Consider the following 18,550-nt stretch of genomic DNA (forward strand, 5'->3'; position numbering starts at 1 on the left):
CTGTTGGGACGAAGGGGCGTGCCCACCCAGGGCCTGAGAATTCCCTTCCAGGACCTGTGAGGGCCTCCTCCCGAGATCCATCCTTCCTGGGACACCAGCCTGCTCCCCTGTGCACTTCTGTGTCCGACGGAGGGGTCAGTGGTGGCCGTGCACAGGGGACAGTGGACAGAGCTTGGACATGCAGACCAAGGTGCACGAGGCTCTTCGTGGGCGTGATGAGCAGGAACTGGAGAGAGGAGTGGAGGGTACCCGATTTCTACTTACCGGAGAGGAATCTACGGAGTCGTGGATTCTAAAGTCAAACCTGCCCTTCCACGTACTTGAGGGACATTAATGGACGGACTTATGTCCCCTAAATCCATGTGTTGTGCCCTAACCCCCAGCGCGACTGTATGTAGAGATAGAGCCTTTAAGGAGGTAAAGTTAAATAAGGTCCTTACAAAGACGAAGGGAACCTCCGAAAGCACACGCAGGAAAGACCCGCTGAGAAGACCTCTGTCTGCGGCTGAGAGGCCTCACCCGAAACCGGCCCTGCCGGCTCATGAACTTGGACTTCCAGCCTCCAGAGCTGTGAGAAAATAAGTTTCTGTTGTTTAGGCCACCCAGTCTGTGGTGTTCTGTTATGGCGGCCTGCGCTGACTGGTACAGGAAGGGTACAATTGTCAAGGAGAGAACGTGCTCTATTTAACCGTTTGTTAGTTCAACGTGTAACATATACTTAGACATTTTGTGTGTGAGACCACCCCACCCTCAAACGTTAGAGATGAGCCCACCCTAAGGTAGTGTGGAGTCCTGGCTTTGCACCAAGTAAATCATGCTGTGAACCGAGAAGTGTTCTTTATGTTCACACTGTACATCATTGGCTGTCTTATCACGCAGAACAGGAAGAAAGGGTAGAGAGCTCACAGGCGATACGTCCTGGGTCCCTGTCCCATTCCCAGCTCCTGCTTACACAGAGTGGGCACCTCAAGAGAGAAGGCCAGAGCCAGGGGGTGGCCACATCTGAGCTTGCCGTGCCCCTACTTCCCCGGTGGTCCCTAGGAGTGGTGCTCAGCACAGTGGGGTTTGAGGATTGTGCTCAGGGTAGGCGGATGAAAATTTGGCCTCTGTTATTGTCAGTATCACGTTCTTAATGTGTCTCACTGTTTCTGAGGTTCTTGAAAACATCAGGTTGGGAGAAGAGAGAGAACCTAAAGAGGTGTTTGATTTCTTTGCTGCAACCAGCAATCACAGAAGTTGTTGGGTACTGAGCAGAAGAGGTTGGCAACCCAAGTCCATTGGGGTGGTGGTTCCCAGCCCCAGTCATTCCATTGTCACCGCCTTCCTGACTTCTTCCATGACTCATAAGTGTCACAGAGGAGCTGGAGAGAGCTTAGTCTCAGTAAGAGGTTAGATCCTACTTGGAAGAATTACACAAAGACTTGGAATGGGAATGCTCTCTCTCCACGGAACTCGTACAAGGAATGCCTCATCGGAGCCTCATGAAAAATCACATCCCACAGCTCCCTGGTCCACATTCCAGAATCAGGGACATCTTTCTGCCAGAGCAAGAGGCTGGCACTTGACTCAGAGGCCTGCTTGCGGCTCCTTCAGAACCCACACTGCACTTTGGGAGGCAGTGTGGCGGTTTCCAACAAAGCTGGATGTTGTCGTCTCTGCAGTACGACCCAGCACCTGTTCTCCCAGGTGTTCCCCCAAGTGAACTGAAGCACGTCCACATGGAAACCTGCACAAGGTGCGGATGGCAGCTTCGTTCACAATGACCACTTGGAAGCAACCGGATGCCCTTCAGCGGGTGAATGGATGAACTGGGATGGATGGATCTAGGTCAGGGGATAGTACCCAGCACTACAAAGAAATGAGCTGTCAAGCCGTGAAAGCTCCTGGAGGAAACTCCGTGAGCATCTCTAAGTGAAAGGAGCCAACCTGAAAAGGCCACAGACTGTGTGATTCCAATGAATGCTTAGGACATCCCGGAAGAGGCAGATCCAGGGAGATGGTAACAAGATTAGTGGTTGGTATGGTTGATGGGGGAGGGGGAGGGACGATTAGGCCGGGCACAGGATTTTGAGGCCAGAGAAACTATATTCTGTGTGATACTACAGTGGTGGGTACATGTCACGATGCGTTTGTCAAAACCCATAAAATCTGAAACACCAAGAGTGAATCCTGACGTAATCTCTGGACTCTGGGTGATACTGATATGACGATGTAAACTAATTAAACGTGTCGTTCTGGTGAGAGATGTCAGTCATCGGGGAGACTATACATGTGAGGACAAGGGGTAGGTGGGAGCTCTGTGCTTCCCATTCAGTTTTGCTGTGCACCTAAAATTCCTCTTTAAAAAAGAAAACAGTTTAAAAAAATAGAGCCTGTGTGGCCTTTCCCCTGTGAGCGTCTGCAGTAGAACTGGGAGTAGGATCTGTAATCAGCAGTCTAAGCTTTGCTGTGCTTTTCTCTCCTCGCCGTCCCTCCTTCCTTCCTTCTTTTCTTCCTTTGGTTTTCGCTTGCACTGATTGTCGTTTAAAGCCAGTGTTAATCCATACAGACCATCTCCCTGCCTGCTGGGGGCACGGTGCTCGGTTGTCCTGCCCTGACCTGTCCTGTGGCTTTCTGCTCCGGCAGTGTAGAGTGAATCGCCGGGGAGGGGTGGCTGCTATGAGTCGATTGGAGCACTTTTATTACCATTAGAGAAGTCATTCTCTGTTCCCTCCAGTGCTAGAGAGAGCCACGATTTTTGTCTAAGTAGAAAATACGTAATTTGGACTCCAGACTTTTTGTTCTCATCTTCTGCAAATTTTCTGTATACTTATATAATGCCCTTTGTCCAAGGGTTTCAAGCATTGCTGCTATTTCTCCTGTAATATACTAAGATCCTTGATCTAAGATATCACATTTTAGTGCTTTTGAAGCATCTTGGCTGAGAGGTGGGGGTCCCCCACCCTTGTCCCCCTGCCATGGTGCCTACTGTTTGTCACATTGTGGCCCAGGCCTGGTGCTGCAGGAAGAGGACACGGTCAGGAGACCTTGCCACTGACCAGCCCAGTGACCTTCAAACAAGCCCCTTAGCTACTCTGAGCCTCAGGTTCCTATGCAGAACCCTGAAGACACCTTCCTAAATCAGGGGTAAGCCCCTTCCCACCTTAGCAATCCAGCAAGGCCGCAAGCACTTTGGACTGTGCGCTGAGGAGGTCGGTGGTGTCTGCAGGGCGGGCTTGGATCAGATCTGTCAGTTTCTCCAACACAGCCTGATGGAGGGCCTGCTGGGCCGGGTGCGGGCCTGGTGCTAGGTGCGCCGGCGGGTGGCCCAGCCCCTGCTGGGAAGGATCGGGGTCGAGTGGGGGCAGATAAGCAGTCTCAGTAGAACGTGGCATCAGCTCCAGGAGCTGTGTGGTCCTGGGGGAGGCAGTGGAGGAGCCAGTCCCAACTGTCAGAACAGACCACTCAGAAAACAGGCCCCCTTCTTTCCGTGCGGATAGCACCGTTTGGACACGTCAGTGTTATTTTCGATAAAAGGAAGAGATATTCTTGGTTTCCTTGAGACAGCAAAAGGGCGTGAGTATGTTTTATGCATAAAGGCCAGCATTATTTTGTGATGGCCGCCTAGAAATAGGCTTCTGCGGTCAGGCCATTTATTTTAGAACGGGCTCCAGAGGTTTGCAAGTAAATAGAACACGAAAATGAAGAACAGGGTCCAGAGAAAGTGCACCCAAGAGTGGGAGGGAGACCCTGCCTGTGCGCGTTATGATCTCATGGGGGTCCTTCAAGACCAAGCCTTCAGGGCCAGAGTCCCTGGGTGGAGTGGGTGTCTTGGCTGTTTTGAGCCTGTTAAGCACTGGGACCCTCTTTTTCACAAAAGTCACCTGAATCGGGCCAGTTCGCACCACAGCTGTCTAGGGAACCACACTGGGTGAAGAGCTGATGAACCAAATGATCAAGAGTGTGGGTGCCAAGGCCAGACCACCAGGGCTCGAGTCCCAGCTTTGCCTCTTCCTGGCCGTGAACCTCGCAGGGTGCTGGGACGCCTGGATGAGCTGGCAGAACCAGAGAGCCTGGCACATGCTGGACGTCGTAATGGTGACAGAGGCAGCAGTCACTGGGTTCAGCCACTGTCGCCGCTGCCACGGCATCTCGACCCTGTCCACACGGCCCGGTTCTTCCAGAAAGCTTCCGAAGCCCCGTCCTCTTCAGGAGGCCTTCCCAAGCATAGCCCCGGCAGAGGGCGGAGGGGTGGGTGGCCTTAGAGAGACATCCTTCCAGCCGCTGTGGGCCTTTGGCCTGGTCAGAGATGAGAGGCTGCCCCCGGCCTCCCGTTCCTGGTTCTGTGCCCAGGCTGGAAGAAAGCTCATTCACAGCTCACTTTTATAAGACAGGCAGCCATTTATAACATCCTGACACCACCCCCCACCCCAAGCAATGGGCCTGTATAAGTATAATAATAATGGTCATGATGACAAATAGCAGTAAAAGTGAATGACAGTGGCCCCACTGGGGGTCCGTCTTTGAAGCTGAAGTTCAGCCTCCCATGTGCTACCGGAGGTCTGCCAACTCGAGCCCCTCTTGCCAAGTCCGCCTCTCCTTTTGTGAGTCCTCTGCTGTGAGAAACCATCACGGCCCCTTGCCTGGGGTTTTCAGGATGTCAGGCGGTGCTCCCGCCCCCAGGCTTGGCTGTAAGCCTCCACTGGCCCACAGGTGCCAGAGGCACCTGCTCCAATGGCGGCAGACACAAGCGAGCCTCACCACCCATTCTGTGGCCTCTGCGCCTGGTCCTCAGCCCAGAGCTGTCTCCCTAGGCCGACTGGAGCCAGGGAGAGGGTCTGGTCCAGCATGTCCAACAGAAATAAATGCAGGCCAACTGCACTTAGCAGCCACATTTTAAAAAGTTAAAAGAGAAACAGGTGAAATGAATTTGAATATATTTTAGCCCAAGATATCCAGGATAAACGCTTATTAATGAGATGTTCTGCATTTCCCCGTATCTGCGTCTTTAGGATCTGCAGATGTGCGATCTACCCCCAGCACACACCTCGGGGTGCACTAGGCCCACAACGCTCAGTAGCCACACGCAGTCCTCACAGCGTACAAGGGACAGTGCGACCAGCTTCCTAAACCTCGCACACCTAACGGTTTCCCTCAAATGGGGCTCGCTAGCACTGTTTCCCTTTTGCAGTGAGAGTTTGGGTCATGAGAGGCACTTATGAATAGCAGCTGGTCATTGAGGGGAAAGTGTGCTTTGTTCTAAAAGTGAATTTGCGTTGATAAGCTGCCCCGGCATTCGTGACAGATCTTCAGACCGTCCCACATTGTCTAGTGCACGAGCCGTGGTGACAGACAGTGGCTTCTCCGTTGGGGGGGTGGGAAATGCTCCCTCGAAATCCTGAGTCCCATCCTGTTGTTACCAGGCACCGCTGTGACCTGTGACTCTGCATCCTTGGCCTGGAGGCTGAGCTGGCAGGCTCTGGGGACTGACCAATGCTGTCGCCCAGAAGAACCAACCATTGGCATGGGCCTTCTGCTCTGGGAGGCCATGGGGGAAGGAGGGACGTTAGCACCAGGAGTCATGGAGTTTAATGCTGTGGGAATTGACAATGAAGTGCAAGGTGGGCCAAAGGTGATAAAGTCAGGAAAGAAAAAAAACTTCAGGTGGCCCTGGCTTTTAGGATTTGTGAATCATTCTGACCAGAAACAGGGTTTCTATGCCCTTGACTCCTACAGCTTTCCAAACTTAGGTAGCCTTTCCCACCCCCACGGAGAGGGCTCTGGTTGGTACGACTGTGCGGGTATTTGTGGAATACTGGATATGAAATACAGTGAGCCCCCCCCCACTCCTCGGCATCATAATTCACACAGCAATGTGGCACCTCCTCTGTGCTCGTGTTAAAAACCAACTTACTGAAACACTGGTTGTCGGAAACAGATCGCAGGGAAGCTTTTAATGTAGGTGCAAGAACAAATTTTATTCGCATGCTTTTGAAATACAATTACTACATTGAAATGATGCCTTCAAATCTCTTTAATCCTCAAAGCCCTTTGATTAACATTTTATTAATCCCAGTAGGAGTGATTACATGTCTTTGAAAGCCATACATCATATATTTAAAACAAATATGTCAATATTCAGAGCACCACCTTTTAACAGATGGGCTTTCAGGCAGGTCTCCCAAACTTCTTACGCCTCAGTTTTCTCACCTGTAAAATGGGAACAATGGTAATTTCTGCCTCATTGGACTATACACAGCATGGAGAGCCTCGGGCGGATGGTCAGTGCTGGGCAGGTGTCCTTGTGTTCTCCCAAAGGCAGTCGTGGTTCTGCTGCTTGGCCACGACGGGCTTTGATCCAGTGATTTCCTGTCTGGAAGCTTGAGTCCTTAGGTAATAGATTTAGAGACTCATTTTGGCAGGTTTTCTGGGTGTTGTGTGTGTGTGTGTGTGTATATGTGTGTGTGTTTTCCAAGTTTCCAGAAAAGAACAAATGTAATTTTAAAAAGAAATGAAGGCTTCCTTTTGTTTATCGTTTTCTTGTCACAGAAATGAGCCATAGAGCTGCCGAATGCAGATCTGTACCCCCTTCTCGTCGCCCACACCGAAGTGAGCCCTGGGAACCCGCACCCCTCGCCCCACACGGGGAGATACTAGTGGCTCATTAAAGGAACGGAGATGGGCGGGCTGGCAGGAAGTTTACATCCCGGGACATTTGGTCAGACCTACCGGGCCAGTGAAGAAATGCCCTGCCGCATTCCAAAGTCAGGCTCTATGTAAAACGGCAGAGCAGTCTGCGGAGTCCCTGTCACTCTGCCTTCACATCGGGTCCTGGGCGTGATCTGGGCGCCTGGGAATTGTGTGCGGTAGGTACACGGCCGTCCTGCACGGCAGCGATGCCAGTGCTTTAATAAGCCAGCGGCACGTAGGAATTCAAGTCAGCCTCGCGCCTTCCCCAGGGGAGGTTGCAGCGTCACTCTAGGTTTCCGGCGGCCACAGAGGCAGAGGGCGGAGGCGAGGGAAGGTCCCCACCGGCCCATCACCCAGCTTCAACGGCTGCCTACAGTTCCATCTGCTCTTTCCCCCACCTATTTTACTGAAACATGTAAAACAAATCTAAGATTTCATTTTACCCGTAAATACTTCACCCCTCATACATCTCACTCAAAAACGCACTCATCTCTGACTGAATAGGACACTCTTTCATCACGATACCACTTATCCTGCCTAACAATTCCTTAGTATCACCTGATATCAAGACCATATTTAATTTTCCCAGTTTCTTGTTTACAGCTGGTTAGTTAGAACCGAGACCAGACAACGCCAAATATTGCATTTGATGATTATACTTCATGTCTCTCTGAAAGCATTTTGAAACTTCAGTCACTCCACAGATCTGGCCCCTCTGTGTGTGCAGCACCAGAAAACTAGTGTTTGCTTTAGGCATCCCTCCTCCTCCTGCTCCTGCTTACTGCTGGCACAATCCTCATCTTCTTCGTCACGTTTAGAGAAATCCTGTCACGTAGTTTCATTTTCTTATGTAGCAGACCCCAGCTTTGAACGACCTCTGCTTTTTCCAAAGATCAAACCCACCTCACTGTCCGAATGCTTTTCTCCAACGACTATTGTCAAATCTACCTTCAGACAGCACTGTGGCACCTGGGGGGAGGCAGAAGGCAAGTTCCAAACAGGTTTTGGACACTGAATCGGGGACCAGTGAGTCTCAAGGTACCTGATTTGAGGGGTGCTCTGCCCTCGGTGTAGAAATCAAAGACGCCCCCTCATTCGCAAACTGTGTCAACGCCCATAGGCGTGACTTATACCTGCTGTAACACAGGCTTTTTGATTTGCCACTGACTGTGACTGATGTGTTTGTTCTCCCACAGATCATCGCCTACCAGCCGTATGGGAAATCCGTGGACTGGTGGGCCTATGGCGTCCTGCTGTATGAAATGCTGGCCGGGCAGGTAACGTCTCACTGTTCTCATGCTGCTTCACTGCCATCTGATGTGAGCGCTTCAGCTCGGGCGGGGCTGGACAGCGGGACCAGGCAGTGTGGTGTGGCTGGTGCCGGCTGGCTTCCTGGGCCCAGGTGGAGGGTGGAGACGCTCCCCTGAGAGGGGGTTCTCTCCATACGGACAGAAACTAGCTTCTCGTCTCAGAAACCTCCATGGGGTCAGGCACATCCTGGAGTGCAGACGGTGTGCAGCTTTCAGGTTGCACACAGAGCCGCCTGCACGTCGATGACGACCGGGGCCTCTGTCGTCCTCAGTGTGTCAAACCTGGGCTTAGGTTCCCTGCGAGTGTGTCTGCAGAACCGCTCCCCCACCCAACCCCAGTGCCACCCATGTGCATGTGCGCCATCGTTGAAGAGGTGTTTCAGTGGCTTCTCCCACCCCCCCTTATCTCACTGCTAGCAGTTCATCTAACTTGTTACAAAAGTCCATCTAACTTGTGTAAAGGTCCAATGAGGCTGAACTTCCAGCTAAGAAAAGGCTCCTTTGGTTTTCCCGGGAATGTGACATGCAGATAGCCAAGTGCATCGCTGCCCCACATGGCGCTTGCTGAGGTGATGGCCTCACACCACGTCAGAGTAGGTCACACCAGCTGTTGGAACAAGCCACCTCAGAATCTCAGTGGCCTAACACACAACATGGGTTTATTTCACATGCTTGGTGCAGGCCTATGTGGGGGCGGGGGGCACGGATCCACGCAGTCAGTCAAGGACCCAGGCTTCTTCCACCCACTGGCTCCACCTTCTAGAGCCTCGAATCCCTCCAGTGACTCCTCGTTACTCAGCCGGCCGATGAGGAGAGAGCAGGAACACAGCTGCGCCCATGCCCGAAGGCCCGGGCCTAGAGGTGGCATGCAGCACTCCTGCCTACACCGCTCTGGCTCCATGAGATGCAGGGGCCTGGAGCAGTGTACACCTGTGAGCTCAGCATAAGGATGCAGTTTGGGGAGCATCTGCCCTATCTCTGCCATTGCACCTCAAAATGATTCTGTTGTGGCTGCTTTTGTAGTTGCCAGCACCCCCGTAGCTAAGAGCCTGAGTAAGGAGAATAGAAAGAAATGCTCATGTTGAGTAGCAGAGCTACCCCCCCACACAAAAATCTTTAAATCTTTGTTTCTGAAAGAAGTTACCCTTTCTGACAACATACATCCACTGACTCGTTCATTTACTCATTCAACACACGCTCACTGTACTGGCGCACACTTACGATGGTGATAGCCGTGAACAAAGGTCTGAACCTTCACAAAGCTTACGGTCTGAAGAAAGACAGCAGACAAGGGAAACAAGGGAAACGTGCAACAGTTGAAAAGCTAAGAAGAAAAGTAACAAAGAAGGAAAAGAAGGCATAGTGTTGGAGAAGGGTTGAAATTTTAGCTGGGATGGCCAAGGAGGGCCTTGTGTACAAATCAGGTTAAGACGAAAAGGAAATGAGGGAATGTCTGTGTGCACATCTGGAGGAAAAGCATTCCTGGCAGAGGGAACAGCAGGTGCAAAGGCCCTGGGGTGGGACTGTGCTGCCGTGTTTAAGCAACAGAAGGGAAGTCGCCAGTGTGGTTGGAGCAGAGCAGGGAGACCTGATAGGGAGCAGGTGGCTGGAGGAGGAGGAAGAGGAGGCCTGAGGTCAGAGACAAGCGGGTGCACTAGGTCACCTGCGTGTGGAGATCATTGATAAGCCCTTGGCTTTCCCGCCGGGTGGGAGGCCATTGATGATCTGTCTCTTTCATCGTATCTTACATCTTTCAGATACTAAAATAGTCTTTTAGATGTTAAAAGATACAAGGTACTAGCCTACATTTGGTCATTATATCTCAGTGATGTTAAGTTGGGATTGATATTTTAAAAAGTGGTTTGTGTGTTATTTAGGTTTTTGTCCCTAGTACAACATTTATTTTAGGCCAAATACCTCCATTTGTAAACATGGAAAAGCAGGTTATACAGAACAGCTGTCAGAGAGACAACAGCTGGCAAAACACAAGTCGCCTGCTCCCTAAGTTAATTTCCCCTCTTTAGAACTTTGACACCAAAATTGGACTGAATTATCGGCCCCCTGGGAGCCGTGCTGCTCCGAAAGCACAGCAAGCTGAGTCCCCTCCTCCACCCCACTTGCATGTCCTGACTCTCAGAGTCCAGAAAACAAGCCCTGCTTTCATGAAGAGGCACATTTGCATATGCCCACAAACAAAATTGGTTGGGTGGAAATAGGATCTGTTTCCAAGGGCACTTTACAAGAGATAAAATGGGCTGTCTCTTTATTGGCCAGCAGGAGACTAGAATTTCAGGACCCAGGCCTGCAGCGAAGTCCCCTCCACCCCATCTTTCTCCTTCTCCAAGCCTCCTGGGTCTGCGTTCTGCAGGGGAGAGCTCAGGAAATGCTGCCCTCCTTCAGGGAGGTCCCCTTCCGGATGCATTTTGAAGTCCTGCCTCATTTGCACACAGGTCCTTCCTCATGCCCCCAAAGAGAGCCCAGGGCCCTCGCCCACCCAGTGGTTCTGCAGACTTTCTGGCACATTTTCATTATTTGTTATCCTGATCCTCCGGGTCAGTGATCCTGCCTTATGTGATTTCGGGAAGTGTTCATCATCTCTGTGGAAGTGGGGAGCCTCTAACTATGGCACCTTAAAGTTGGCCCATGTGCGGGCGCACTGGCAGGCACAGCCGCTGTTCCTCAGTCTCCCCGGTGCCCCACGACACAGTGTGTCCCTCTCAGACCCCCTTCCTATCCTTCCTCCCCGACTTGATGCAAATTTGAACATATTCCTGGGCTGTGACTCAGCCCGAAAAGGACCACACAGGCTCCACGTGTGTTGTCCACACTGCTCCCCTCCCCCACCCCGAAGCTGCAGGAACCTCAGAAACCCAGCAGAGGGAATAGACACTGTTATTGAAAAGTAAAAGTAATTAGATAAAGTTGCTAGTGGGGTTGCAGTCTAAATCTGTCCTCTTTAATCAAGAGAGCTGAAGATGAGCAGAAAAAGTTTATTGCCATTTTCTTCTTATTTGCTTTATTTATTGTGAGCAGCCAGCAGGCGCAGCTAAGTATAAACAGCCTGAGTCTGTCTTCAGTTCCTGGGTGGCTTGACAAATGCGATTACTTCGGGGCATAAGTCCTGTTTGCCCAGCACTCTAATGGGCTACCGCTGCTCCAAGTGTTCGTGGGTATTCATCATAAAGGGGCCAGCCCTCTGCTCTCGCGTCCCTCCCTGCCAGGGTTATTAATGCTTTGTCCTTATCGCTGGTGAATCAGTAATGGGTACTTCATCCCAGAACATCAGCCTGAATGTCCTTGAGTTCTCTCCCTACTCCTGCCTCCCACCCCCGGTCATCAGTGACCTGCAAATGAACATGGCCACCTACTAGTGAGTGACTTTGGGATCATTTTGGAATGAGTCCTTCATCCCTCGTTTGCCTGTTTAAAATTCACAAGTTACATATTGGCAAGGAGGGCACCCCCAAGCCAAGACTCGAGCTTAGCTTGGAACACTGAGTCCAGATTTGTAGAAATTTCCAAAATAATCCTGGGAGTGGGGGGAAGAGGGGAGAGAAGTGATCCAAACGGTCCTGCCCTAAGTACCTCAGCAAAGCATGGCCCCTGGGGGCCCCAGGCTCCGTAGCTGGCACGTCTGGGAAGGATAATGAGCAGGATTATAACTTCTTAGCATGGACCTGCCTTCGACACCAAGGCCCGAGAGAAACAAGTACCTGTACGAACATTCCAGGGGCGACCAGGAGAGACCGAAGGAGAGCCGTAAAAATGGTCACGTCCTTTGGCTGCGTAATCCCACCCCTGGGAAATCATTCTAGGAAGTAATTCAGAGAAGAAACAAATGGCACACAGACATTTATAGTAGCATGTGTTAGTGCCGGAAGCAATTATAAATGCACCTTGGACAAATGCGTCCGCCTAGGATGACGTAACCCCCCAGCGCCCCTGACCTGACTGGGAGCACTGGCCGCTGCAGAGAAAATGTGTTTGCAGCAGCAAGTGAAAAGCAGACTACTCCAAGTTATGTTTCACCATTCGAAAATAACATGAAAAGCCACAGGGTCCTCAGAAAAACAAGAGCAATGTGCGAGTTGGGGTAAGAGGGATGTGGATGCTACTTTCATGGACTTCCCCGCCCCCCACGAATACATTGTTTCAATTTAATATAGGGCTCCCGGGAGCTTTTCCAAATGCGATGGTCACTACTGCTGTTCCCAGGTGTCCGGGGTCTTCCTTCCTTCTGGCACACGTAGGATTGTACCCCCCGATTCACTTGTGATTGGCTGGGGCATGGGACTAGTTCTGACCAATGAGGTCTGGGTGGATGTGCTCCCAAGTGGAGTATTTGAGTGCTCGAGCGAGACACCGCAGAGCCCCTGACCCAGCTCCACCACAGCAAGACCAGGATGGTGCAGCTCCACCAGCGTGGGTGCCTGTGCGCCTCTACCAACCCACAGTGACCCTGTGGCCTAAGCAGGAGACAGATAATCCAGATTTGTGCTGGGGAATCATGTCAGGTCTCTATTCTAGAGGTAGTCACGCATTTCACAGTGACCTGAAACATCCTAGGCCATGGCGCCTGCCCCCCTGTATTTTCAGAGCTCACCACTACCCATTGTGCGGGACGTAAATCAGGCTTTTTAAAGTTTACCAGAACAGTCTCGCCCGCGCCATCGAGTCCTCTTTCTGGGCTGGGTGCACCAGCAGCTCGGCACCTCCCCCTCACTCCAGCAGCTGCCAGGGGGCATCAGCACAGTCTAACCACCAGGACACGCGTGGGAAGTGGCATCGCTCAGACTGGCTGCGAGTCCGAGCTCCGAAGTCAGGATGTGAGGGCTTGCTTCCTGGCTTTTGGACACCCCAGCTCTGTACCCCTGGCCAGAACATTTCATGGAACCTCCGTGACCTCCACTGTGCAATGGGAGTAATAGCACCTACGTCGTGTGGGGGGTTTGGCAGAATGAGGGAGTGAGGCCTTCTGACAGCTCCGCAGAATGCCCGGCGCAGAGGAGACAGAGCCTGGGACGTGAATGTGACTGCTGCCGCTGGCATCCTCCGCGCTGCTCTCTCCCAAATGCTGGCCGTTCTCCCGTGTCGGGCAGTGTGGACTGACGGGTGGATAACAGAACTGCAGGGGACTGGGCCTGTGTTCTCCCCGGGAGAGACCCCAGTCCTCTGGGCCACACATGGATGGGACACGGGTTAAAACCCCAAGGCTCCGCCACAAAGACAGGTGGTCTTGTGGCTTCCGTTATAGGGTAGGAACCTTATGGCAACAGGTGAGCCTAAGGGGCCTCTACGGACCCCCACCCCACGCTGTGATGGTCCACAGTGGGCTGGACAGCTCTCTACTGCAGCACCTCTCAGGGCCTTTAGAATGTATCCACACAAATCTCCGGAAAGGGATGTAGATGCAAACTTTGACCCAGGAATGCCCTGCAGGATTAATGCCCTGAGGAATGCTCTCTGGGTTTGTCAGGGGCCACCTATCCTGCTCTCGGTGGGGATACAGCGGTTGCTGCGTGGTAAAAAAAAAAAATATATATATATATATGTATATGTATATATATATATATCTTCCTTTGACCTGCAGTGGCCCAGGCCTGATCCCTGCCCCAGCCGTATCTGTTTCAGAACCCAGCACCTGTGGGGAGGCTCCCCTGAGCAAAGGTGGTTCCCATGCCAGGAGACCAGGAGGCAGGTGTCAGAGCCCCGCCCGGAACGCCCCCAACAACACCTGTCTTCCACGTCAGAGGGGAAAGAAGGGCTCCGGCTGCACTGACCTCGTGGTCTTCCAGTGAGGAGGGTCTTCTCGCTACCCCGCTTGAGAAGGATTCCTGGGGAGTGTTTGCTTGAGTTTTTCTTTGGAGAAAGGTTCTCTTAGGCCTGCGGTTTGCATTACCTGTCACCCAGCCCCTGTGGCGTTCCTGCCGCTGGTTCTGAGCATCACCAGGGAGGTGGGGTGAATCCCCCTGGTGTCTTTGTCACTGTCAGCAAAGCACACCAGCTGCCCACCTTCAGCCAACTTCATGGGCGTGTGACCTATGTGGTCACACAGGTCCCGAGCTCAGAAGACACCTGCGCGTCAGGTTCAGTGCTCTGCAGTCTAATAACAGACCCCTCGTTTTCATTTTGCTCAGAGACCTACAAATTATGTAGCTCCGTCCTGACCAGTGGCCCCGAGGGGCCACACTGGGAGCACTGATGGGTTATCCAGAAGCAGGGCCTGCTCACCTCCGGGTCACTGTGACATTGCAGAGTATGTACACACAGCCAATTCAGAGCGAGTGGGGCCCTGGAGGTGTGCAATTCGTAGCCCTGAGCAGAAACCACACCACATTTGTTTTAGTTACGAAAACCTCGTTGGCCAAAACTTAGCCACACACATGGGTCGCTTTCAGGGAAAACGGGATGTGCTGTGCTGGGCGTGCAGCAGGTGGTCGGGTGAAGTAGGCTGCAGGACATCAGGGGAGAAGGTTCTGCGGGGTGGATGGGAGGACTGGCCTCCCCTGGAGCTCTTGCTGGCTGCAGCCACACCCATCCCCCAGCCAGCCCTGCTCTGCTGTGTAGGCAGAAGCAGCACATCCCCTGCCCACGCAGGTGACCATTTGCAGCCTGCGCTCTCCCTGCTGGGGTGTCTGCCCCCAACTGACTTGCCTGGTAGGCACCCCAGGTGCCAGGTGCTGTGGCACTTCTGCCCATGTGGACTCTGTTCCTGCCCTGCTCTGCGTCACTCACAGGCAGGCTGATTTTCATTCTCTCGCCCTCCTGCAGGCTCCCACCAAATTAGATGTTCTCAACACCAGGCACTCACAGCCAGAAAACAGGCCTATTTATGTATATTTTTAGACCAAGGGAAAAGGGCGTAAGTGGCATCAGTCACACCATACCTGGCCCCCAAGGTAGGGTTCTTTATAGACTCAGCATCTTTCCCACTGGTGGGTGTGGCTCCCGTGTACTGACCCCACTCCCAATGCCTGTTCAGGGCTGTGGTTGGGGTGGCGGAGGAAGGTTGGGGGCCAGGGGGCAGGTTGGGGTGGTTGTGAGTGCTGGTTAGGGGAGCGCTCTGCTTAGGTCAGTTGGCCTGTCTCATTCGGGGGGACTGTTTGACAGGAAGGGACAGTCGTCGCATTGACGACTCCACAGTTGTCTTTGGTCCGCGAGGTAGCTTAAATCGAAGCCCAACTCTGCTGTTATCTGAGCCCTGACCTCACAGCCAAGTTGACTGTGAGTCCTCTTTCTAATGAGAAGGAAAATGAAAGATGAAATAGGATTCTCTCTACACGGGCTGACCCTGGTCTGCCTTTTGCATGCTAAGTTCAAGGTTAAAGGAGAACATTAAGCCATTTTTCCCAAGCCCATTGATGCTGTGGGTTGTCCAGAGTGACGAGTAATTTGCTAATCTCAGGACTGAGGGCATCCTGAGCTCACCTGTTCCTCCTGAGGTTCCCAGCAGCGCCTCCCAAAGACAATCCATCCACCTCAATAACAATATGAGTATCGTTAAGCATCCTTCATTGGGCCCTTAATGAGTACAAGACTAATATCAGGCACTTTACAGACTCACCAGGGAGCCCCACTGTACAGACAGGAAAACTGTGTCTTAAAGAGGTGAGTCACTTGCCTCTGGACAACCAGCTAGGAGGTGGTGGGGCCACACTTCTGGTTTAGACCTGCCTGACTTCAAAGCCATGACCTCCCACAGTGCCTCCGTGCTTCCCACTCCCCACTTAGAGATGCAAACCCGGTAGAAAAGGACAGGGAAGTGTCCAGGGGCATCTCCGTGTTGGGCCAGAAGGGCCCTGAGGAAGTCCTCTTTGCCTACGTACTGGTGTGTGCTTAACCCCATGTTCAGAATCCAAAGGCATCAGCATTCGCCACGCCCCCACCTTCTGAACACAGTCATCTGTAAGCTGACTTGGTGGTAATTAGATTTTTAACACATAATTACAAGACTAATGGATGAATTATAATTCATCTGCAAATCATTCAAAGCATTACTCAGAAACATTTTTCTTAGAGATTGTTTTGAGTTGCCCAGGGTAAGATAATTAAAGGCACAGGAAAAACGGAGACACACAACCTGCAGCCTAATTACAGATCATCGAACACACCCGCCGGCTGACCGCGCTGAGTCTGCAGCCTGCGGAGCCTCTCGGGGTTGAGTTGGAGCTGCGGGCGCCGTGTTAATAAATTACCCTGCCTCAGTATTTCGCCCTCCTCCGCTCTTCCGCAACAGCCTCCGTTTGACGGTGAAGATGAAGACGAGCTGTTCCAGTCCATCATGGAGCACAACGTCTCGTACCCGAAATCCCTGTCCAAGGAGGCTGTTTCCATCTGCAAAGGAGTAAGTGGGTTTGGGATCCCGTGAGGATCACAGACCGAAAGGGCTGGCAGGACTCGTTCCCCACACTTCTCCGCACAAGGGCGGAAAGACCGCAAACCCCACCACTGCCTTCGGCCGTTAAGAGCTAGAGCTTGGTGGCACGCAGGGTGTAGTGGGGAAAGTGAAGGCCTGGAAAAGGATCGACACCCCAACCTTCTGGAAACCGTGGCCCGGTCAGCGTTCATTTCCTGTCCACCTGTGGTGCAGGTCACCAGAAGTGATCGCCAACGGTTGGCGAATGTTCGTTCTCTTCCATAGCCTCACTTGGTAGTGCCTTGGTGAGTCCGGTCTGCGCTTCTCCGTTTTTGAGACGTACCAGTAATACACGGATAGAAAAGGGCACAAGTCACCAGTGCACAGATCAGGGAACTGTCACAAAATGAACACACCCACGTAACTGCACGTCCCCAGCACCCTAGGCGCCCCCTCCTCTCCCGCCTAGTTGTCCCTGCCGGCCTGCCCCTGCAGGGGTTTGCTGTGCCTGTTTTGAACTTGGCACACGTGGGATCTTGCTCCCTGGGCCTGGCTTCACCCCTCGGCCGTGGTGCTGGTGAGGCGCCCCCACAGGGCTGCATGCGGTTGCGGCCGCCTTCCGCACCCTGGGCAGCACTCCCTCCTGTGAACGCCTGTTCGTCCGCTCTGCTGCCGGTGGGCACGTGGCTCGTGTCCTTTTGACTTGGGGCTGTTCCGAGTACACTGCCCTGAAGCTTCTGGGTTATGTGTTTTGAGGAACATATGAACGAATTTTCTGCTTTATTAAGGTATCCTTGACAAAATTGTAATACATTTAAAGTGTACAGCGTGATGACTTGATATGCGTGTGCAGTTGGCCCTTCGTATCCACGTGTTCCTCCTCTGCAGATTGAACCAACCACAGATCAGAAAGTTTCCAAAAGAAAAGGTACACAGTTGCTGACGTGCATTAGGAAGTTAGGCCTACGATGGCCGTGTCTGCACTGAACATGTCAGACTGTTTTCTCCTCATTACTTCCTGACAGCACAGTGTAACAGTCCTTCGCACAGTGTTCACATTGCGTTAGGTGTCCCAAGTAACCCAGAGGTGATTTAAAGCATTCGGGAGGATGTGCGCAGGGTCTGTGCAGACGCTTCACGCATAAGGGACTTGAGTGATGGGATTGCGGTATCCCCAGGGGAGTCCTGGAACCAACCCCCCGCTAATACCGAGGGACAAGTGCACATTGTAAAAAGGTCCCACAGCCCAGCTGACTCGCTCATCACCTCGCATAGTTACTTTTTTCCCCTGAAGTTCTGCTCTCTTGGCAAATTTCGGTCATACGACACATTATCATCAACTGTGGGCACCGTGATATACATCAGCTCCTCTTTCTCCTGCCTTCTAGCTGATGACCAAGCATCCAGGCAAGCGGCTGGGCTGCGGGCCCGAGGGAGAGCGGGACGTGCGCGAACATGCCTTCTTCCGGAGGATCGACTGGGAGAAACTGGAGAACAGGGAGATCCAGCCGCCCTTCAAGCCCAAAGTGGTGAGTCAGGGGCAAGCCTGTTTCTGAGCTGTGTTTCCCCAAATCCTGGAGGTGTCCCACCCACCCGTTTTCCGGGAGAGATGCAGCTAGCGACCCCTGGCCTCTGCAAAGTGGAAAAAGTGGCCAGGGATCTGCCTTGCCCTCGTTCCGAGATCTGAGACACCGGGATCCCTGCTGACTCTGAGCGTAAGGACAGATCAGGCAGCGAGCAGGGGCTGTGTCCACCATGCACCCCGGCAGGACAGCTGCCAGTGACCCCCAAAACTCTTACATAGCCAGGGCCAGTTTGCTCTGGGTTGGGATCTCATGGATTTGCATTCCTTGCTCCGAGTCTCCCGCCGTCCTGGATTCCCCTCGCACCATCGCCACCCCACCCCACCCCCAGTGACTGGCGCACACCAGACTCCAAATGCTGGCTACAGCCTGCGCTTGCCTTTCTGAACGTTTCTATCTCTGGAGAGACACTGGGAGTCTTAAGACATCAGCCTCTTCACTCATGCCACCTGCCACTTTGTAGTGTCTCCAGGGAGGCTGCTTTTCCCTGCATCCCACATCTGAAGGCCTGATGGGTCTGGGCCTTGCGTCTCGGCCACTGGCTCGGCCAGTGCTGGGTCATCACTGCGTGGCCTCTGCCCCCGAGACTGCAAACAGGGCGGCTTTATCGCACAGTTTCAGAAGCCCTTGCT

At 52.7% G+C, this 18,550-nt stretch overlaps 1 protein-coding gene across 2 annotated transcripts in view; it reads left to right on the plus strand.

Moving 5' to 3' along the window:
• Positions 1-18,550, plus strand: part of PRKCA (protein kinase C alpha) — a 362,239-nt gene that overhangs the window by 327,248 nt on the left and 16,441 nt on the right. For both annotated transcript variants that reach the window (XM_053910761.2, XM_053910762.2), the window contains 3 exons: positions 7,866-7,946; positions 16,216-16,323; positions 17,724-17,864. In XM_053910761.2, the coding sequence (XP_053766736.1) occupies positions 7,866-7,946; positions 16,216-16,323; positions 17,724-17,864 (330 nt within the window). The remainder of the gene's footprint in view (positions 1-7,865; positions 7,947-16,215; positions 16,324-17,723; positions 17,865-18,550) is intronic.

The sequence above is a fragment of the Desmodus rotundus genome, chromosome 9 (genome assembly GCF_022682495.2).
Source record: "Desmodus rotundus isolate HL8 chromosome 9, HLdesRot8A.1, whole genome shotgun sequence".
NCBI lineage: Eukaryota > Metazoa > Chordata > Mammalia > Chiroptera > Phyllostomidae > Desmodus > Desmodus rotundus.